This window comes from Aspergillus piperis (genome assembly GCF_003184755.1).
Source record: "Aspergillus piperis CBS 112811 unplaced genomic scaffold BO85scaffold_23, whole genome shotgun sequence".
In the NCBI taxonomy this organism is placed as follows: Eukaryota; Fungi; Ascomycota; class Eurotiomycetes; order Eurotiales; family Aspergillaceae; genus Aspergillus; species Aspergillus piperis.
This window is the reverse complement of record NW_020291613.1, coordinates 1-19,786: the sequence shown is the minus strand read 5'-3', so window position 1 is coordinate 19,786 and position 19,786 is coordinate 1. Positions and strand designations below refer to the sequence as shown.

The 19,786-nt window shown below is 34.9% G+C and overlaps 4 protein-coding genes across 4 annotated transcripts; 2 read left to right on the top strand and 2 right to left on the bottom strand.

The window, feature by feature from the left end:
* The first annotated feature begins 903 nt into the window (after nucleotides 1-903).
* On the top strand, nucleotides 904-2,609 carry BO85DRAFT_452980 (alpha/beta hydrolase). The gene is made up of 2 exons (XM_025660963.1): nucleotides 904-1,313; nucleotides 1,444-2,609. Exons 1-2 carry the CDS (start codon nucleotides 1,206-1,208, stop codon nucleotides 2,236-2,238), a joined length of 903 nt encoding a protein of 300 aa, XP_025511362.1. The 5' UTR covers nucleotides 904-1,205; the 3' UTR covers nucleotides 2,239-2,609.
* Nucleotides 2,610-6,083: 3,474 nt separating this feature from the next.
* Nucleotides 6,084-7,794, bottom strand: BO85DRAFT_523465 (MCT family MFS transporter). The gene is made up of 2 exons (XM_025665353.1): nucleotides 7,391-7,794; nucleotides 6,084-7,319 (listed from the first exon to the last, which is right to left on the bottom strand). The coding sequence occupies exons 1-2, from the start codon at nucleotides 7,745-7,747 to the stop codon at nucleotides 6,360-6,362; spliced, it is 1,317 nt and encodes a 438-aa protein (XP_025511361.1). The 5' UTR covers nucleotides 7,748-7,794; the 3' UTR covers nucleotides 6,084-6,359.
* Nucleotides 7,795-9,144: 1,350 nt separating this feature from the next.
* On the top strand, nucleotides 9,145-9,551 carry BO85DRAFT_152245 (uncharacterized protein). The gene has a single exon (XM_025654157.1). It carries the CDS (start codon nucleotides 9,185-9,187, stop codon nucleotides 9,437-9,439), a length of 255 nt encoding a protein of 84 aa, XP_025511360.1. The 5' UTR covers nucleotides 9,145-9,184; the 3' UTR covers nucleotides 9,440-9,551.
* A 2,721-nt stretch (nucleotides 9,552-12,272) lies between these two features.
* BO85DRAFT_504052 (uncharacterized protein) lies at nucleotides 12,273-12,802 on the bottom strand (the record flags this gene model as incomplete). Its single annotated transcript, XM_025664279.1, has 2 exons — nucleotides 12,273-12,745; nucleotides 12,782-12,802. 2 exons carry the CDS (start codon nucleotides 12,800-12,802, stop codon nucleotides 12,284-12,286), a joined length of 483 nt encoding a protein of 160 aa, XP_025511359.1. The 3' UTR covers nucleotides 12,273-12,283.
* Between the last annotated feature and the right edge of the window lie 6,984 nt (nucleotides 12,803-19,786).

Here is a 19,786-nt window from a genome sequence, read left to right as displayed (position 1 = left end):
ATTCCGAATTAATTCAACCGAAGCGATTCTTGAATGCTACGTTTCCACATGTTCGGTGCTAAAGCGGTAATCCCAGTTTTCAGGCTGTGTGGAGTAGGTCTGACCTGCTCTGGCCTGTTGATGTTGCCCAGGCCGGACATGATCATCACGGCATTAGGGTAGCTAATGCATGCAGAATTTATGCACAGATCCATCCTGGTACGACATTGCCCTCATATTGACTTTTGAATTGCAGCAGATGGGGCTGTGCGGCATTGTTTTCAGCTTCCCCTACTAGCAGCCTGGCCGCCATCGTTTACGTTGCTGTATCGCCTAAGAGCTTCTTGACAGTGTTCAGGCAAACTAGAAATCAGTATGTGTTGGTACTTTAACACCCGGATTGGCGCACATGAGTCTAAGTAGCTCGTCTTGGGCTCTCAAGCTCTCATCGAACTTAATCTTGGTAAGTAACCGGTGAGCATCTTTTCGGGTCCGAATCCAAGCTACGGATTCACCATCAGCATTCGTCACTGAAGTTCCCTCTTACAGCCGGTAATCCGATGCCAAGTCGGCGATTGGACAAAACGACAACTGATAGGAGTTCTGGCCTGCAGCCTTGCCAATGGTTCCAAATGCAAGTAAGCACGAGAGGGCACACTGGTAGAATGTGTGATGATGGCTGCAGGTTTATTGCAGAAATAAAGGAAAAAATGAAAAGCAAATCAAAAAAAAGGAAGGAAAGAAAAGAGGAAGAAAAGAAGCAGAAAAACAAAACAATTGCAAATAAGGCACAAAGAATGTCCGCCGGCCGCCTTCGGAGGTAAGTAAGCACAAAACAAAAGCAAAACATCGCCGTGGCGCCAGCTGTAGCTGTGAGATGATTTTCCGCTTCCCCGATGGAGCAAATTGAATCGTATCCTTCTACACACACAATTCCATGCGGCCACAAAGATTTGGGAAATCTGTATCGAGCTGATTAGTCACCCCAACGCATGCCTATCGCACGGAAGAGGTTGTCGCCGCCCTCCCTGGCGTGCCCTAATCCTCCTACAACGTGGCCTTGGTTATAAAAGGACGGCCTCCCGTGCTGGACGCTCAATCATACAGGAAAAACTCTCATCTGATAGCTGAATTTGCTCTTCTAATATCTCCATTGAAGCATCGTTAGCGGCCAAACTTTGTCAAAAACTCTTTCTTTCCGGGAATCCCGAACCATCCCAGCTACTATGTCTAGTAGGCAGAGGGTAGAGTTTAAGACCCTCGATGGGCTTACTTTGAGGGGAGATCTCTATCCAGCTGAAACCCGTGGGCCGGCCATCATCATCACCCCAGGGGTATGTATCTCTCCTACTCCCTCTATTTTATCTATATACTATCAAGTCTCAACCCCTACCACCGTGCTGGGCAATCAATTATGAAACGCAAAGTCTCCATCAAAGCACCACATGCTGACTACTCACCTAGTTTCATCTCGTCAAGGAGATTTTGGCCGGCGACATCGCGTTACAGTACCAACGCAACGGCGTCACCGCACTGGCTTATGACCCCCGTAACTACGGTGATAGCGACGGTCAACCACGCAACCATATAGACTCTATCCGCAACGTCACTGACTACAGTGATGCACTTACATTCCTCAAAGGTCTTCCCATGGTCGATCCCAATAAGATCGCGTTCTGGGGAGCCTCCTGGAGCGGTGCCGTCGCTCTAGGGGCGGCATCCCTCGACCCGCGCGCCAAACTCGTCCTCTCCGTGTGCCCCATGGTCCAAGATATCAACCCCTCCCCAGCCTCCATGAAAATGTTAAAGAATGCCATGAAGGACCGGGAGTCGATTGTCAGAGGCAACCCACCCTTCTATGTGCCTATAGTCAACGAGGAGGGCAAAAACCCCGTTGGTTTCGGCCCTGCCTACTCCAAGGACGACTATGAACTGTCGCAACGCGCTCGCAATAGCGTGGCGCCTAATTTCAGCCCCGATATGACCCTTCAGTCATACTTCCAGTTGGTACAGTATGACCCTGTGTCCACTATGCGGTTTCTCAGTCCAAACACTGCGGTAATGCTCCTAACCCCCGAACTCGACGAGATTTCGCCCGCCCACCTGCAGAAGCAGATTTACGATAACGTGCCGGGGCCGAAGAGATTATTCTGGGCCCCGGGCCAGCCACATCGTGGTGTGGTAACGGGTGACTATGCGGAGGAGGGTCTGCAGAAGCAGATTGAGTATTTATGGGAAGTCTTTGGGCCGAAACCCTGATTATGCCAGATGGCCGGATGATGTGGTGGTAATTCGACTCCCACAGCTACCAAGGCCATGTTTCGAGGAGGATACGAAATACTAGACATACTAGACATGCATCAAATGTATTCGATATAAAATACCGTTGCCTGGTTAGATAACGAAAGAAAAAAGAAAAAAAAAGTTGTGCTTATAAAAGTTGTAAAAAAAAGCTGATCTAGTCAAAGTAAGATGATCATCAGCAGCAGCAGGAGCATTAAAACTAAATTGACACGAGGACGGGTACTTCAGGATAGTATTGGCAGCGCAATGTAATGCCATCTGAAAGATGTCTTTGTCAGATTGAACTACTATGTCAATGACTAGAGACTCATGATAGCTGATTTCAATTATCACATTGATACATATATATCTATCTTTTAAATATTGATAGGCATCTTTCAATCAAGAATTGCATAGTATACTGACCAAGTCAATAATGTAGAACAAATATTTAGGTCGATATATGAGAATTAGTCTTACGATGGAAATTAACCTCCGGATATTGAATGTTTAAGGTTATCCTACTCCTCGATCTGTCGGTACTGTTGGGATATCCTAATTTGAATAGGGCATCCTTTGTATGGCACCACATGAATAGCCGACCTGGGCAGGGACCACGTTGTAGGTTACATCTGCTTGTCATTTCATAATATCAAATATCAGATGACATATCACACCATGATACGCCAGTTTGGAGCCTTATTTCATGACTTCTTGTTCTGGCAAGGTATATCGAACAACGCTAATCTGACCAGATGAATTCCACCATACAACCGCCCCTTCGAATCCAATACAAGGCACGTAATGAAACATAGTGTCCATGAGAATCAAGTTCAGAGTTCGTCTCCAGCTACTTGGATTCAACCTATCTGCCCGGTTGAGTCTATATCAACAGGAGATGACTTTCTCAAGAACATCAGCGCAGCCAAGCACAATGCATTGATCCCGGTCCTCAGTGTAGGCTGTACTACCAGTATAAAAAGTATAGAATGATTACCTTGGATCTCTTTAAGCTTTGTCTCAAACCTTGTATTATTTTAGATTGCCTGGTTTATAATTCCGAGAAGCTAAAAGCAGCTCAGAATATTGTGATAAGTAATAAGAATCTTGAAGTTCTTTGTAATATTAATATTGGATTCTCAGTATATTATAATAAAAGAATCCATACGAACTTTCTCAGTATTTCTGTTACTCGCCTTATGATATTTTTATCAGAGTAAACACGCGGAATGCCAGTAATTTATTAATTATATATTTGATTTCAATAATACTTTCAATACCTGTAATAATCTACATTCTAGTTTTTCGTTTTATAGATTTAAACCCTATTCTAATCTGTACCTGATCTGTAATAATATTTTTTATCTGTTGTATCTATATATTTCTTGTTACTAAGATAGAGAAATATGATATATTAATCTTCCTGCTTATAATACTTGTAATTTTATTATGATATATATTATAAATAACACTAGATTAATAGTTTTATATAGGTGTATATTAGTTTCTATTTATACTGCTTAATATTATGAAGGATTTTTCTCATTAAAATTTATATATAACTTATTATTTTTTTTCTTTATATCATAAATAAAATACTATTTTAGAATTTTAATTAAATTAAATAATATTTTTAGAAGTAGCAGCGGGTATCTAAATATATTAATTAAAATATGTTTAAACATGCTATAAATGTTTACTGCTTTGTAATTATTTTAGTTTCTAATAACCAAAACATTATTACTAAAAGAAATCGTTTTATTGAGAATATAATTAATATTAAAGGTTTCCTGGACTTCCATGTTTTTAGATTTAAGATGTTTTGTAAAAGTATATAAACAACATATATATTCCAATTTAGATAGTTTAATCACTGCTTGATAAATAAATTATATTATTTATATATCATTGATTATTTTTCATAATAATGATAATATTAACCAACCACTCCACCAGTGTGGCAGTGATGATATATAAAATAATAAGAGTAATATAATGTATCAGTAAATGAGGAATAGAATGAATACAATAAAATATATAATTATTAATCATTAAAATGCAGGATAATAATAAAAAGACATTAATAAAGTGAAAACAATCAACAAATAATAATAATACTCGTAGTGATGATGATAATAATAAAGAATATCCACATAGCAAAAAAGTGAATGAGAAGAAAAAGAAAAGTAATAGATAGAAAACTTTTATTTAATTTATGTTATTAAGACTCTACTGATATAAATATATTTAAGTATTTATAAAATCATACAGAAATAATGCATATATTTCATAAGGCTTTTATTTTTTTATTTTAGATTTCTACTCTTCTGAATCAGGAATGTATAAGACTTTCTCTCATACTTAGATCAGATAACTTATTCCAGCAAAAAAAATATTATTCATATTAAAATGACCCAGTTGACAGGAGTAATTTTATTAAAGTAATATATTATAATAATTATGACTATATCAAAATATTAATGGTGATTTTAGACTTTTTTTAATATTTATAAAATATTGATTTCTTTATCCGAACTAATCATCTTTTAACAATTACTCTATTTTATAAATATGATCTATCTTTATTATTATTAGATAAATCTATATTATTCAGTAACTGATTTCTAAGTTCTTATCTAGTCAACAGGCTTTACATCCTGACAAGTAGATCCTATCATATTATGATATCTTCTTTATTTATATATTTTCTAGTCGAAAAATAAAGAGATTATATCTGTACATATGAACATATAATGATATCAATCACTATGCAATATGTACAGTTATCTAAATTGATGTCTACATATAGATATAGTAGTATCCATACTTTATCTCATCAATCTGAAAGAAAGCAGTAGCATATATAGTATATCACCTACAAGTGAACTAATAGATGCATGAAGTCATATCATATGGATAATATTTTCGGCAATGTACACGAGAAAATTATATAATCTACACCCAAACTCTCACTCTTGTCTATCGATTTGAAAACGTATACTTTCTAGGTATATCAGAGTTTCGATGGAGTAAATGCAATATTTAAAGCAACTACGCGGATTACTGATACTGTAAGTTTGAAAATAAAAGACTAATAAATACTATCTAAATCTGATAGGTGTTTTTCCGCCACTCAATATATACAGTATACTAAAGTTGTGCATCAGATTACATTATAATCTACATAGACAAGAAGACAACCGAAGGGGCGGTGGCTGGGCGGGCAAGGACAAAAAACTTCCAACGAAAAGCAAGAAACACAGCTAATCGCCAACTTACTAAATAGATAGATACTACATCCACCGATCCCGTCCAAGTCACGGACCAGTAAGGATCCTAACAAATCTCCCGAGCTGCTTAGAGGATTTGCAAGAGTGAGTAAGTAGTCAACGTGGACAAAAGTCCGCAAGCACATCTTGCCGATAGCGTCGTCGATTTGCATACGGCGAAGCCCGAAACTTCTTCGATCGACGATAGTATGCAAGTCAGGAGTTCAGGCCTCGCAATGCCGGTCGCAAGTTTGGAATATCATTTGGAATACAATATGCATCGGTCATGCGGTCTCCGACCTCCGTGTTCCCGATGGCCGGACTGTAAGCCCCGAACCCCGTGCCCAGTCAATCTATAGGGCGTTCAATCATGATGTGACAATGTGATTTGTACTTGGTTGAGATCTCCCTTTGTACGTACTTATTTCTTCACGAGCGGCAAATGCATATTACAGTTCTACTGGCGTTGTTGTGCTTCCAGGAATAAGGAAGTTTTTACTGGAGAATGATGATAAAAGTTATGATACTACCAATTTGGACATGAGTGAGAAGGTAATGATAAGATTTTGCTGATGTCCATATCAGTACCTCGTTATTTGATTAACTCTACATATGCTTTTATTGCGGTATTGATTCGGCTTTTTTCATATATATACTCCGAAGTTAGGGAAAGATAGTACAATCATATACAGGACGCTCAATGAGGTGAAAGAAAACGAATAATGACCATGAATTGCATTACGAACAGATTTTGAAGAAAGTAACAGAGAGTAATTCGAAAAGAAGAAGAGGAAAATAAGCTGGCCACGGAGTAAATGTTGGAAAATCCTATATCTTCCCAAAAAGTCCTTGTGGAGTGGTTGCCTTGCTCAGAAATGCAACAATACCCCCAAATATGCAAGTAGCACCGGAGAACATGGAAACCTCGAGGTATCCTCCATAGACATCCACGAGTTTGCCGGCAATGGGCGGACCGGCCAGTGCTGCCAGAGCGGCAATGGCTAACGCCATGCCAAGATACGTGCCTGCATCTTGGGAAGATTTCGTGCAGATCGTGCAGGCCGCAGAGCCCCCGGAGATGATTGTCCCCGAGGTGAAACCAAAGACGGCCGAATAGACAATCAATTCTGCATTACTCTCTGCCCTGTTCCAGCAAAAAGTGACTATGCCGTTGGTGATGCCGCCGATGGCAAAGGCGTTCAGGCGGCCGAATCGATCGGCCAGGATGCCGGGGATGACACGGCCAAAGGTTGAGGCGGCGTTCAGAATGGCAAGCAGGTACGAAGCTAGGGTAACTCCCATACCACGAGTAACGGCGTAGGTGGGAATGAAGAAGAATGGAGGAAACATTCCGAGAAACATGAAGAAGAGAGCAACGACAATCATCAGGTAGGTTGGGTCTCTGAAGGCATCCGCGATGAACAAATTCGTGTGGCGAGGCGGGAGTCGAGCCGTCACCGTGAGGCATGCGAAGGCGAGGAGGGGAAGGATGATGAAGCCAATGATTCGAACGGACCAGCCGAATCCGAGTGAGGTGTGGTCAAACATTCGGGTCAACGCAATTGGGACCACCACGCCTCCGATAGAAGAACCGGAGACGGCCACACCGAGGGCAGCAGCGCGGTTTTTGTCAAAGTATTGGGATACGGCGGCCATGGCGGGGAACTGAAGGAAGCCATTCGCAATGCCTAGCACAACTCCCTGGGCTAGGATGAACTGATAGTACTTGTGGCAGAGACTGGTCATCATCATACCGAAGACGTAAAGAACGGCGGCGGGTCGAATGAGCTAATTGGAAAATTCATGTTAGGATGATGTCAAAGATGCTCCTTTGTTCAGGGAACAGTTAGCTAACTCACCCATGCGCCTACCCGATCGAACATTGGTCCTCCTATAGAGCCAAATGCAAACTGAAGGAAAACAGAAACTGATCCAATCCAGGTGACATCGTCGGCCGAGTATTCTCGAAGTTGGTGAGCCATATAGTACTCCTGCAGTACACCGTATGAGTTCGCAAAGCCCAGGGTTGCGAAGAAGATACATGTTCCGCCCACTGCAACAAGCCATGCCTTGGTGCCGCCATCGGGGGCTTGATCACCAGCGAGGGAGGCATTGGATTGACCTTCGTCAGCTTGTATGTTGTCCGGAGCGCTGGCCTCGACGTTGGTCGTCGCCTGCGTCTCTCCCTCCAATGAAGCCTCCCATTCAGCACCCATGGTGTCTATAAATGACAGCGATACGGAATGGAAGAGAAATTGTCAATGTAGGGCCAACGATATTCATTTGGAACACTACTATATATGCTACAAGCTGAAATTGTGATCAACAGACCACAGGTTATTGCTTTTTTCTTCTTCTCGGACAATCATCTCGGATGGACATATAGCATTACTGTTGTATTCCGTAATAGTATTAGTAGATGCATTAGTAGTAGACAGGAGACGAGTGTGGTTTTTTGTTGAGGGCGGGTGAGACGGAGTCTGGAGGTCCGATCTCCGAAGGTGGTTCGGAACATCAGGAACAAAGAAACCTTTTCCACTTTCTGTGTATTATTTCCCCTTGGCCATATGATCTTTTCCTCAGCCTTGACCACTGCAGTGGCTATCTCTTAGCATTTCTGGGTTACCCATTATCGATAGGACACGTTCCTCAATGTCGAATATTTGTTGCATAGTTGTAATAAGATTCGCCTTCTATAGGTAACCGAAAACAATGAACCTATCTTTCAATAGATAGGGGAAAAATAAAAAACCTTTATTTCCAGAAAATGGAAGCCAACATGTATCTGGTTTGTTTGGATCTGCGTCTGATCATCCATTGGTCGGTGAACAATGCGAACCAAGTCAAAAACATTGCTAGGCAACCAACAAAAGCAATTTACTATTTCCCTGTCCATCCCTCCATCTCTGTTACCGCATAATATGTGTGAGACCTTGGTCATTCCATGCCTTATCGCATGACTGTCATATACAGGTCACATGATCTTCCAAACCCAAAGGATTATTAACAGTAATTTCGATGAAGATACTTAAAATATAGGATTTACTAGAGATAAGACAGGAACCAGCTGAAAAATAAAAGAAAAAAACTAGAAGATTAATAGAAAATTAGTAGAAGATTAATAGAGAAAGAATATAATTTTAAAAAAAAAAATTAATTTTTAAAGATATATAAAATAGCTTAATCTCTAAAAAATAAACAATTTTTTTTTTAATTTATTAATTCTTATAAATACACAGGCTTTATTCAGATATAATTAATTATTATAATTTATAGATTCTTATATAACTAATAAACATGATAATGTCTGGTGTCTCATGGTTTGCCAAAGGCAATGTGGAATTGAACTGTTAATGTAATAGTAACATGTCCGTTCCCAGTTCGCCCAAATGGTTAGCAGAGTTTAGCGTGCTTAGGGGGAAGGATGTTAGACATGAGAGTAACGCTCCTTGCAGCTATAGAAGCTCTGTTATGGGTTTGCATACAAGGCAGATTCAATCACGGGTCATGATACGTCATATGAAAGGTAAAGAACCTAGGAAACAACTAAGGCATGTGAGTGATGCGGCATATGAATTGTAGAATATGTACTTACAAATTCTCGCTTCCTCTCCAACTACCCCTGCACGAAGAACTTCTTATCTCAGGTTGAAATGATCCAATCAATCAGCCCCCCTGGTGCCAATTCTACAATCACAACACGGTTCTCATTCCACCGACTCCTTCTTTTAATCTCTTACGTGAGTCTGGAGTCCTCGCTACCGGCAACGATTGGGGATACTCGGCAACTAGGGGACATCATCCTCCGCAGTGAAGAGGATTGGGACCCGCAGGTTGGCCTGGAGAGCTTTGCCGACATGAAAGGGAAGACATGGCAACAACTTTGCCGGGACACTCAGCGGTGCTAGGAACAAATCCACAACTATCTGGCACAGTACCGATTCATCAATTCGACCATATCTTGCGATCAACTGCGCAACCATCTCTGCTACCTCCCCTGTGGGATTGAGCAGATATCGGCGCAGAGCCTGAATGCGACTTGTTTGTAGTTGCCAAACCATCTGATCGGAGAGCAAGGAAGCCTGGCCCTGATCTGTATTTAGTTTATCGGTGATCCCAATCTCGTGTCAAATGGTTCCATTACGGTCGTTGCTAGTGGATCCCAATCAGTGTTTGATCAAGGAGATGTGCATCCTGTTACAGGAATCACCCCTCTTTCAGGCTCGGATCTGGGACTACCAATTACGTGAGGCATTATCGTCCATGGAAATGTTCTTCTCTAGAGAAGAGGAAAATGGGTTGGGTTGCGGTTCCGCAACGGATGGTCCGTCTTGGAGCCAGATTCGACATGTCGAAGCCTATCGACGAGAGACACGGATACTGAGATATCGCTATGACAGAATGTCCATTACCAGAACGGCTAGTACTAAGAGATCCTACGCTAGGAGACAAAACATCCCTCGTGCATCTGGCGTCTGCGAAGTATCCGAAGGATCTGTGGTCACGGAAAATACCATAGTAGAGGAAAGTTCGAGCGCAATGTGACTGTGTCATTCACGACAGTAGCAAAATCAACTCTTCCCCTTCTGGCATTTTACTCCGCGGGCAAGCACTGCTTTTGGTAATGTACAATCAGTGTGTCAAAATGGTTGAAACTTGTGATAAACCAATTAGCGAGTCGTTGATCCCATAGAAGCAGGTTGTTGTTCGTTTCGTTGCAATATTTTTGGTGATTCCCAACCACTGCAGCAAGCGAGATTTGTGCATACGTACGACCATGCTCGCCGGAGAATAGCGGGTCGCTGCTGAGAAGTCGCAGGCGGGTGAGATTGGTGAATTCCTTTGTAGCCAAGAGGTCACAATAGTCTTGTTTGACACCCAAGTGAAGCAACGGAGTAATCGGGGCAGTCAGGAGGCTCTAAGGCGGCTCATGCTCAGCTGTCAGGGAAAGGGGCGACCGAGCTTGTCAATTTTTACTTCCAGATAATCCACCCTGGGCTTCGGGTCATCGGGAAGGTAGCGTTCCTGTGGCAATTCCGATCCTACTAGTCAACCGATAGCGTGCGACCAGTACCGCGGTGAATGCGCGTTTTGAACATTGCATTTATGCGTGCTTTATGTCACCATGGTTACAGGGCATTAGCAGCGTCGTTGAGTTTGCTGGCATGTGTGATTCTAGGTCTTCGCAGGTGATTAATACAGCGGTCTGATCTCGACAAACCATAAGGCTACGCTATCTAACTGAGTCCGCGCTCACGCTTATGTATCAAAATCACTGATCAGGGTTGATAAAACCCCATGAAACAGTTATGTAGCTCTGTGGCCACTCCTTTCATTCTTGAGGCCAGCCGAAGAGTACTTCCAGTTAGCAGTGTCTTTATCGAGCTACGCTAGTCTACGAGCAGTGTGACCAACACCACTGTGATCATGATGTAATATGATCTTGTCCGCACGCTTGCTGCTTCAGGGTTACATTTCGAGAAGTTTAGCATGGATTCCGTTAACATAGCCGTGGGCGTCCGAAAAATATACAGCCGTCCTTCGAAGCAATGGCCTAGTGGTCCGACGTATTAGTGGAATTCCAGGTTTTGTGGGAAGAGATTCCAGTGGCTGGCCCTGTTGATGAGAAGTAACAACCACATAGCTCCTGCAGCAGACCTCAACCTCACTATAAAGGGTTCAAAGACGTGTCTCTACGCTGAATGAGAGAGAAGGGGCTGCGAAAGACAGATCGCAAGATGAGAGTGACAATAAATTACAGACTGCGTGTTAAGAAGCCAATACATTGGAGGGTATGGCCTGGGCGAAAAATACACTGTGAGATTTGTGTGCAAAGTACGCAACCTGATCCTTCCAAAGGCTCTGGCGGCTCAACTGAATCATAGAAAAGAAAGTTCAAAAGAATTTACTTAGCTACAGAGGATTCCCAACGTAGAAGTGATGGGATCTATCTCCATAGACAATGTTGGTGCCGACCTCTGGAAATAGTGTAGCTATTCTATTATCAGATAACACCTTTCATTGGATGACCTGGGTATTAACGATGAATGTTTCTACTTGCCTGGTAGACAAACCCATGCGAGCTCATTCTAAATTTTTGTGTCACTACCAGAAATATCACTGATCTGAAAACAGATACCACCTGTTACTGACTCCCAATTACCGTCTACCTCTTTCGCGAGATGCGTTATTTATTTTATTAGCTGATATAGGTGCGATGCCTCACAGGGTACAAGAGATTATAGACTTAGAAGAGTGATATACAAAATATAATGTTGTTTGGGATGAAATCTCTGTTCTTCGATAGATTTTTGACTAGCAGAAAAGCCTTGGCATTAAGGAAATGGTTTCAAACTTATACACTGCCACTGTATAAGTATCAATTCAGTTACTTACCCTAATTAAAATATGATTTTGTCTGGTAGATGTATTGGCGATCCAAGGATCCTTCCTATCTGTTATCGAAGTTAAGAAGAATGAGTCAAAACTCTTTCACATTTAAAACATATCCAAAAGGCTTCAACTGATATTTAAGAGCCTTCCAAGGTTGTACTGCATAGGGCATTACCTGACCAAAATCAATGAAATGGTTCTAGGTATTGCAGAGGCTTCAAACTCATAATTATATTTTGCTTAACAAAAGCTTATCTCGGTTTCTGAATGCCCAGATGGCCACGGCTCTCATGTTGCATATTGAAATTCCTCTCAGCAAATACCCATCCCAAGACTAGCTAGCAGGCATGAAAATGTATTTAGTCACTGGTTCTGTCAAGTTCCTTCACCTGCGTCACATCTTCAAAAAACGTAGCGCCATACTCTTTCATGATCTGTATCCTCTCATCCATATTCATCGCAAAACTCATTCTCCCAAAATCTCGGGATATTTGACTGGTACTCCTATACCTCAACACCCACACACCCACTCCATTTATCAGCCAACCATACACCATCACCTTTTCTTCTTCCTCCGTGATATCCCTCCTTTCCATCTTCACTGCAATCCACTCCTCCTTACTTGGCCAAAACTTCGCACCAGTGCGTTGTATAAGATTACAGAATCTGTCTTCTTTATCGGTACTGGGTGAGTGCTGTGATGCATGGGAGCGGGGGACCGATAGGAAAAGTATGTTGAGAAGGTCAGGACTATCTTTGATAAGGATCCTGCCAGTGGAGGGGTAGCCGTAGACAACACATCCTCCAGGATCAAAAACAGTCTATTCAATTGTTGATAGAGCAGGGCCTATTAGTACAAAGATCCTTGAGTCGCGCATTACTGTTTATTAAGAGAAAATAGAGGAAATGCTGATGGGAAATGAGCAGCCAATGACTTATTGGCAGAGAGTCAATAGAAAGTTGAAGATGATGGAGACGAGTATGCTGCTAAACCTCATGTTCTAATAAGGTTATAAATAAGATAAGACCAATGTTGTGTATTACATGAGTTGAACTCAGAGAATCATGAGTGCTCTTGGAGTTAGGCAGATAACTATTTTAATATATAGGAATTAAGAAAAGCTTCCTTGAGATGATTGGGTAGGAACCTTGGTATTACAGTATATATTAACATACTACACAACCGTGTACAGGGTACCCACAGTCAGGTTTTAAAAGTATTTGCCTCTAGCCCCACACCTACTACACCACCTATAATCTAGCCTACCGCCTACCTTATATACGCCATGGGAAAGCATCATGATAGAATTAATCAGATTTTCCACAATACTATATTTCTACTAGTTCTATACTTGTCTATACATGTCTATACTAAATACTTTCTAGTAGGGAAATCGTCACAACGGGACAACGGTCAAATAATGTCTGATAAGTTTTTAAATAATATTATTTGATAGGACTTTCTATTGAAAATATAATAATATAACTTTTATTTCTTTATTCAATTGTTCTGTGGAGTTATAAGTATTTAAAAATAATAGTATATACTTCTGAATTTGGTTAATATATATAATAGAAATTTAATCGGATTAGTATATATAATAGAAATTTAAATTAGATTAATATATTTTTATACAGGTACTAAGCTTAATTAAGTCTATTAAATATTATAAAAATAAATATTACAGCTATAAGTGTTACTCTAATAAGTATTATACTTATAAATATTACTTTAATAAGTATTATATAAATTAATATATTAATATACTTATAGATCCTCGGAATCCTAATCTACTGGAAAAATCAAATTAAATATATTTATTATTTTAATAATATTTACTATGCTTAAATTATATACTTTCAAAAAATATTTTTTCTTATAATATTAATATATAATAATTTATATATATATTTATAGCTAATTATAATAAAGTAGAGATTATATTCTAGCCTGTAAACTATAAAAATAATAATATTATAAAAATAAAATAAAAATTTATAAAATAATATTATATTAATATAATTAAATCTGTGTGATCCTGCTGAGCTAATAAATAATAAAAAAAAATAATATAAATTATAATTAATAGTTTTCTTATAGTTCTTATACTCAGGTAATATTCTTTCTGAAGAAAATTGTTACGGACCCCTGCTAGTCGACCTGCTAGTAAGGCGGACTTGTTAGACAGAAAGCACTAATAAAGGCAGCACTCGAGCAATCAGAAACTTTTATTAAGAAGAATTCCGGATTATTTCTATAATATTCAGGATGGTCTTATGTCATGTGATTATCTACCATCAGATTTACTATTAAAAGTATATTTAGGGTATACTAGAATCTCAAAGTCATGATTAGATTGATTACTAATTTATCTTAGATAGTATATAATATAGTATACAGAGGATAGAATATATAAGGATACTTATTTATATATTTAGTTAGTTCTGTTCTTCGTGTTTAATTTATATTGTTTTTAAGTAATTTATTTTTAAAAGCTTAATAATACAATACTCATCTATACTTACTTATGGATAGTTATACAGTATTATCTAGCTTTATTTCTTTTTTTTTATTCAGGATCAGTTATCTTAAATAAACTATTAGTCTGATATTATCTTGATCTAGTTTAATAGTATATATATTAATAAAGCTAAGTTAACAGGAACAGAGAACTAATCCTAGAATTTAATATATTAAATACCAGTCAGTACAAGTGTTATCTATTATAATTATTTATTATATTAACTATTTCAAGCTTATTATATACTCTGTAACAGGATTTTAGTATCTAAGGAGGAGGATAGTAATAGGATTTAATAATATAGAAATTGATAGATATGGTTAATCAGTTATAAAAAAATATTATAATCTTAAAATAATAAAATTAATTATTTAAAGATTATTTAATAATTAAGTCTATTAAGGTCAGACCACCGGAACTATTTAATAATAATAAAATAAAGCTTAGAGTTTTTTTGATCCAGTTAAATCTATATCTTAATATAAATAAAGAGAAATTTAAGAATAAGATTAATAAGATTTTCTTTATATTTATCTATCTAACTGGAACAGTATTTAACTGGTTTGAACTGTATATTTATAAATACTAGAAAAAACTAGTAGAGAATTAGAATAATAATACTAAGAAAATATTTGCTAGTTATACTAAATTTAAAAAATATTTTAAATAAATATTTAGAGATATCGACGCAGCACATAATACTGAATAGAAACTATAGTAACTTAAGTAGACTGGATTAGTATTTAAATATATTTCTAAGTTTCTGTAAGTTATTCGTTACCTAGACTAGAATAAAGATATCTATATTATATAATTTAAAAAAAAGTTTAAAATAGAGATCTAAGAAAAATTTATTTAGTAAGAATAACTAAATATCTTATAATAAATAATTACAGCAGCAGTTAAAATTAATAATAAGTTATATAAGTATAATATAAAATAAAAAAAAGATTAATAGACTAATAGATCTATACTTTAATGAAATAATTAATAAAATTATTAAATTAATAATAGACAGCCAGTACAGCTTAGAAGTCTGGAATATAAAGATTCTTATAAATTAAAATTAATAGAGCTGGATATAATATAATACTAGACTTAATTAAATAAAGTCTCTAAGAAGGAGCTTGAAAAACATAAAAAAAATTATTTATATTTTAACTGCAGCAAGGCAGGTTATTAATTAAAGAATTATAAATAGAAATAGTAACAGCCTTAAAAATAATTAAGAACTATTAATAAAGACTAGATTAAAGAAGTTTATAATATTACTGATAGATAACTAGAAGTCTGGATAGAAACTAAGCTATTAAATAGTAAGAAGTTATAAATTATATAATAAAAATAATTACTAGTACTAGTAAGCAGGATATACTAGAATTAGTTAAAATAATAAATTAACACAGATAAGCTAACAGCATTAATAGAGTTATAAGAAACTTATTAATTATCTGAACTATTTAATTAATTTATAAAAGTTAATAATAATAATAAATTAGCTCTAGAGAATAAATATTTTAATATAATTTAAAATAAGTTTAATCTTTTAAATAAAGAATATAAAATTCAGCTAGAAGGCCTTGAATCTAGTAAGAAAAGATTTAATAAGATATCTGATATCTTAGAAAAACTTTTATTAGAAACTAGCCAACCATATTTAATATAATAGAATAAGGATAAAGAAAACTAAAAAGATAATGAAGGTAATATTTTCTATTAGTTAAATTATATTATAAAGAAACTTAAGGAGAATCTGGTGTGATTTTACTTAGAATTTAAGAAAATTATATAGTATTATCTGTATTAGGATCTAAGATATTAAGAGATATAGAATAAAGATTAGAGATTATATCTATAGAAATATTTCTGTTACCCGGAGTTTTATTTAATATATAGACAGGATAATATAGATTATCATTATTATTTATTTGAAATTAGTTAAAAAATAAGAGTGGCTGGACCAGACCCTTAATATAATTATAGAAAATACTTGTATAAATATTTTAAGAGAAATAAAAAATACTGGAAACATAATAAATTTTTTTGGATTATATATTATACAGATATGTGTTTTCTATATTATAATCAGAAATATATTATAAGATACTGATTAAAAGTACTGGAAGTAGTGGAAGCCAGAAGTAATTATTATTTATATCTTAATTTTGGTTATTTATATATAAAATATAGATGATATTTATACCATGATATAATATATTGGATGATGTACTTTAATAATCAGTATATAATATATTATATAGTAAAAATAGAAAGTTTAAGATTTTTACAGGAATATTTAAAGTTATTAAAATCTAATTAGCTAGATTAATAGTTGGTAACTATTGAATCAGGAAGATATTTAAAGATTTAAATAATTATACTAGGCTAAATAGCTCAAGTACTGGTAGATTCTAGTATAACCAGGAATTTTATAAATCCATGATTTATGCAGTAACTTAGTGTTACGGACCCCTGCTAGTCAACCTGCTAGTAAGGCGGACTCGTTAGGCAGAAAGTACTGATAAAGGCAGCGCTTGAGTAATTAGAAACTCTTATTAAGAAGAATTCTAGATTACTTCTATAATACCCAGGACGGCCTCATGTCATGTAATTATCTATTATCAGATCTATTATCAAGAATATACTTAGAATATACTGGAATCTTGAAGCCATGATTGGATTGACCACCAATCTACCTTAGATAGTATATAATATAGTATATAAAGAATAAAATATATAAGAATACTCACTCATGTACTTAGTTCTGTTTTTTATATTTAATCTATATTATCTTTAAATAATTTATTATTAAAAGCTTAATAATATAATACTTATCTGTACTTATTTATAGATAACTGCACAGTACTATCTAGCTTTACTTCTTTTCTTCTATTTAAGACTAAATTATCTTAGATAAATTATTAGTCTGATATTATCTCAATCCAGTTTAACAGTATATATACTAGTAAAGCTAAGCTAATAAAAACAGAAAAGTAATCCTAGAATTTAATATATTAAGTACCAGTTAATATAAGTATTACCTGTTATAATTATCTATTATATTAATTATTTTAAGCTTATTATATACTCTGTAACAGAATTCTAATATTTAAGAAGAAGAACAGCAGCAGAGTCTTATAATATAAAAATTAATAAATATAATTAATCAGTTATAAGAAAGTATTATAGCTTTGAAGTAATAAAATTAATTACTTAAAGATTATTTAGCAGTCAAGTCTGTTAAAGTCAGATTATTAAAACTATTTAATAATAGTAAATTAAAGCTTAGAGCTTTCTTGACCCAGCTAGACTTGTATCTTAATATAAATAAAAAGAAATTTAAAAATAAGATTAATAAGATTTTCTTTATATTTATCTACCTAACTGGGATAGTATTTAACTGGTTTAAGCTGTATATTTATAAATACTAAAAGAAATTAATAAAGGATTAAGATAATAATACTAAAAAAATATTTATCTGTTATACCAAATTCAAAGAACATCTTAAATAAATATTCGGAGATATTAATACAGTATATAATATTGAATAAAAACTATAGCAACTTAAGCAGACTGAATTAATATTTAAATATATCTTTAAATTTCTGTAAGTTATTAGTTACCTGGACTAGAATGAAGACGCCTATATTATATAATTTAAGAAAGGACTTAAAATAAAGGTCTAAGAGAAACTTATTTAGCAAGAATAATTGAATATTTTATAATAAATAATTATAGTAACAGTTAAAATCAACAATAAGTTATATAAGTATAATATAAAATAGAAGGAAGACTGATAAACCAGTAAATCTATATCTTAATAAAATAATTAACAGGATTACTAAGCTAATAATAGATAGCTAGTATAGTCTAGAAATCTAGAATATAAAGATTTCTATAGACTAAAACTAATAGAACTGGATATAATATAATACTAGACTTAATTAAACAGAGTCTCCAAGAAGGAGTTTAAAAGATATAAAAAAAACTGCTTATATTTTAATTACAATAAGATAAATTATTAGTTAAAGAATTATAAATAGAAATAATAATAATCTCAGAAATAGTTAAGAATTACTAATAAAGATCAGGCTAAAGAAATCTATAATATTATTAATAAATAACCAGAAGTCTAGACAGAAACCAAGTTATTAAATAATAAGAAGCTATGAATTATATAATAAAAATAATTACTAGTACTAGTAAATAGAATATACCAGAACTGGTTAAGATAATAAATTAATATAGATAAATTAATAGTACTAACAGAGCTACAAAAAACTTATTAATTATTTAAGCTATTTAATTAGCCCACGAAAGTTGATAATAATAATAAGCTAGTTCTAGAGAATAAATATTCTGATATAATTTAAAATAAATTTAATCTTTTAGATAAAGAGTATAATATTTAATTAAAAGGCCTTGAACCCAGTAAGGAGAGATTTAATAAAATATTTAATATTCTAGAAAAATCTTTATCAGAAACTAGCGAATCATGCCCGACGCAGTGGGATGAAGATAAGAAAAACTAAGAAAATAATAAAAATAATATCTCTTACTGATTAGACTGTATTATAAAAGAATTTAAGAAGAATCTGGCACAATTCTATCTAGGACTTAAAGAAATTATATAATATTATTTATATTAAGACTTAAGATATTAGAAGATATAGAATAAAGATTAAAAACTATATCTGTAGAGATACTTCTATTATCTAAAATTTTGTCTAATATATAGACAGGATAATATAGATTATTATTACTACTTATTTAAAATTAACTAAAAAATAAGAGTGGCTGGACTGGATCCTCAATATAATTATAAAAGATATTTATATAAATACTTCAAAGAAAATAAGAAATACTAAAAACATAATAAACTTTCTTGGATTATATATTATATAGATATATATTTTCTATACTATAACCAGAAATATATTACAGGATACCGACTGAGAATACCAGAAATAGTAGAAGCTAGAAGTAACCATTATTTATATCTTAACTTTGGTTATTTATATATAGAGTATAAGTAATATCTATACTATGATATAATATACTGGATAATATACTTTAATAATCAGTATATAATATATTATATAATAAAAATAGAAAGTTCAAGATTTTCACAGGGATATTTAAAGCTATTAAAATTTCATTAGCCAGACCAACAGTTGGCAGCTACTAAATCAGGAAAATATTTGAAAATCTAGACAGTTATACTAGATTAACCAGCTCAAGTACTAGTAGATTCTAGTATAACCAGAAACTTTATGAATCTATGATTTATAGGGTTGGGTTAGGGCTTAGGGTTTTATTAGGGTTTTATTTAGGGTTTTA

Excerpts from the sequence above, each read along its gene's own strand:
- BO85DRAFT_452980 (XM_025660963.1), top strand. The coding sequence starts at position 1,206 with ATGTCTAGTAGGCAGAGGGTAGAGTTTAAGACCCTCGATGGGCTTACT. Across the intron at positions 1,314-1,443 it reads CCATCATCATCACCCCAGGG|TTTCATCTCGTCAAGGAGAT; the intron begins GTATGTATCTCT and ends CTACTCACCTAG.
- BO85DRAFT_523465 (XM_025665353.1), bottom strand. The coding sequence starts at position 7,747 with ATGGGTGCTGAATGGGAGGCTTCATTGGAGGGAGAGACGCAGGCGACG. Across the intron at positions 7,320-7,390 it reads TCGATCGGGTAGGCGCATGG|CTCATTCGACCCGCCGCCGT; the intron begins GTGAGTTAGCTA and ends TTTTCCAATTAG.
- BO85DRAFT_152245 (XM_025654157.1), top strand. The coding sequence starts at position 9,185 with ATGATCCAATCAATCAGCCCCCCTGGTGCCAATTCTACAATCACAACA.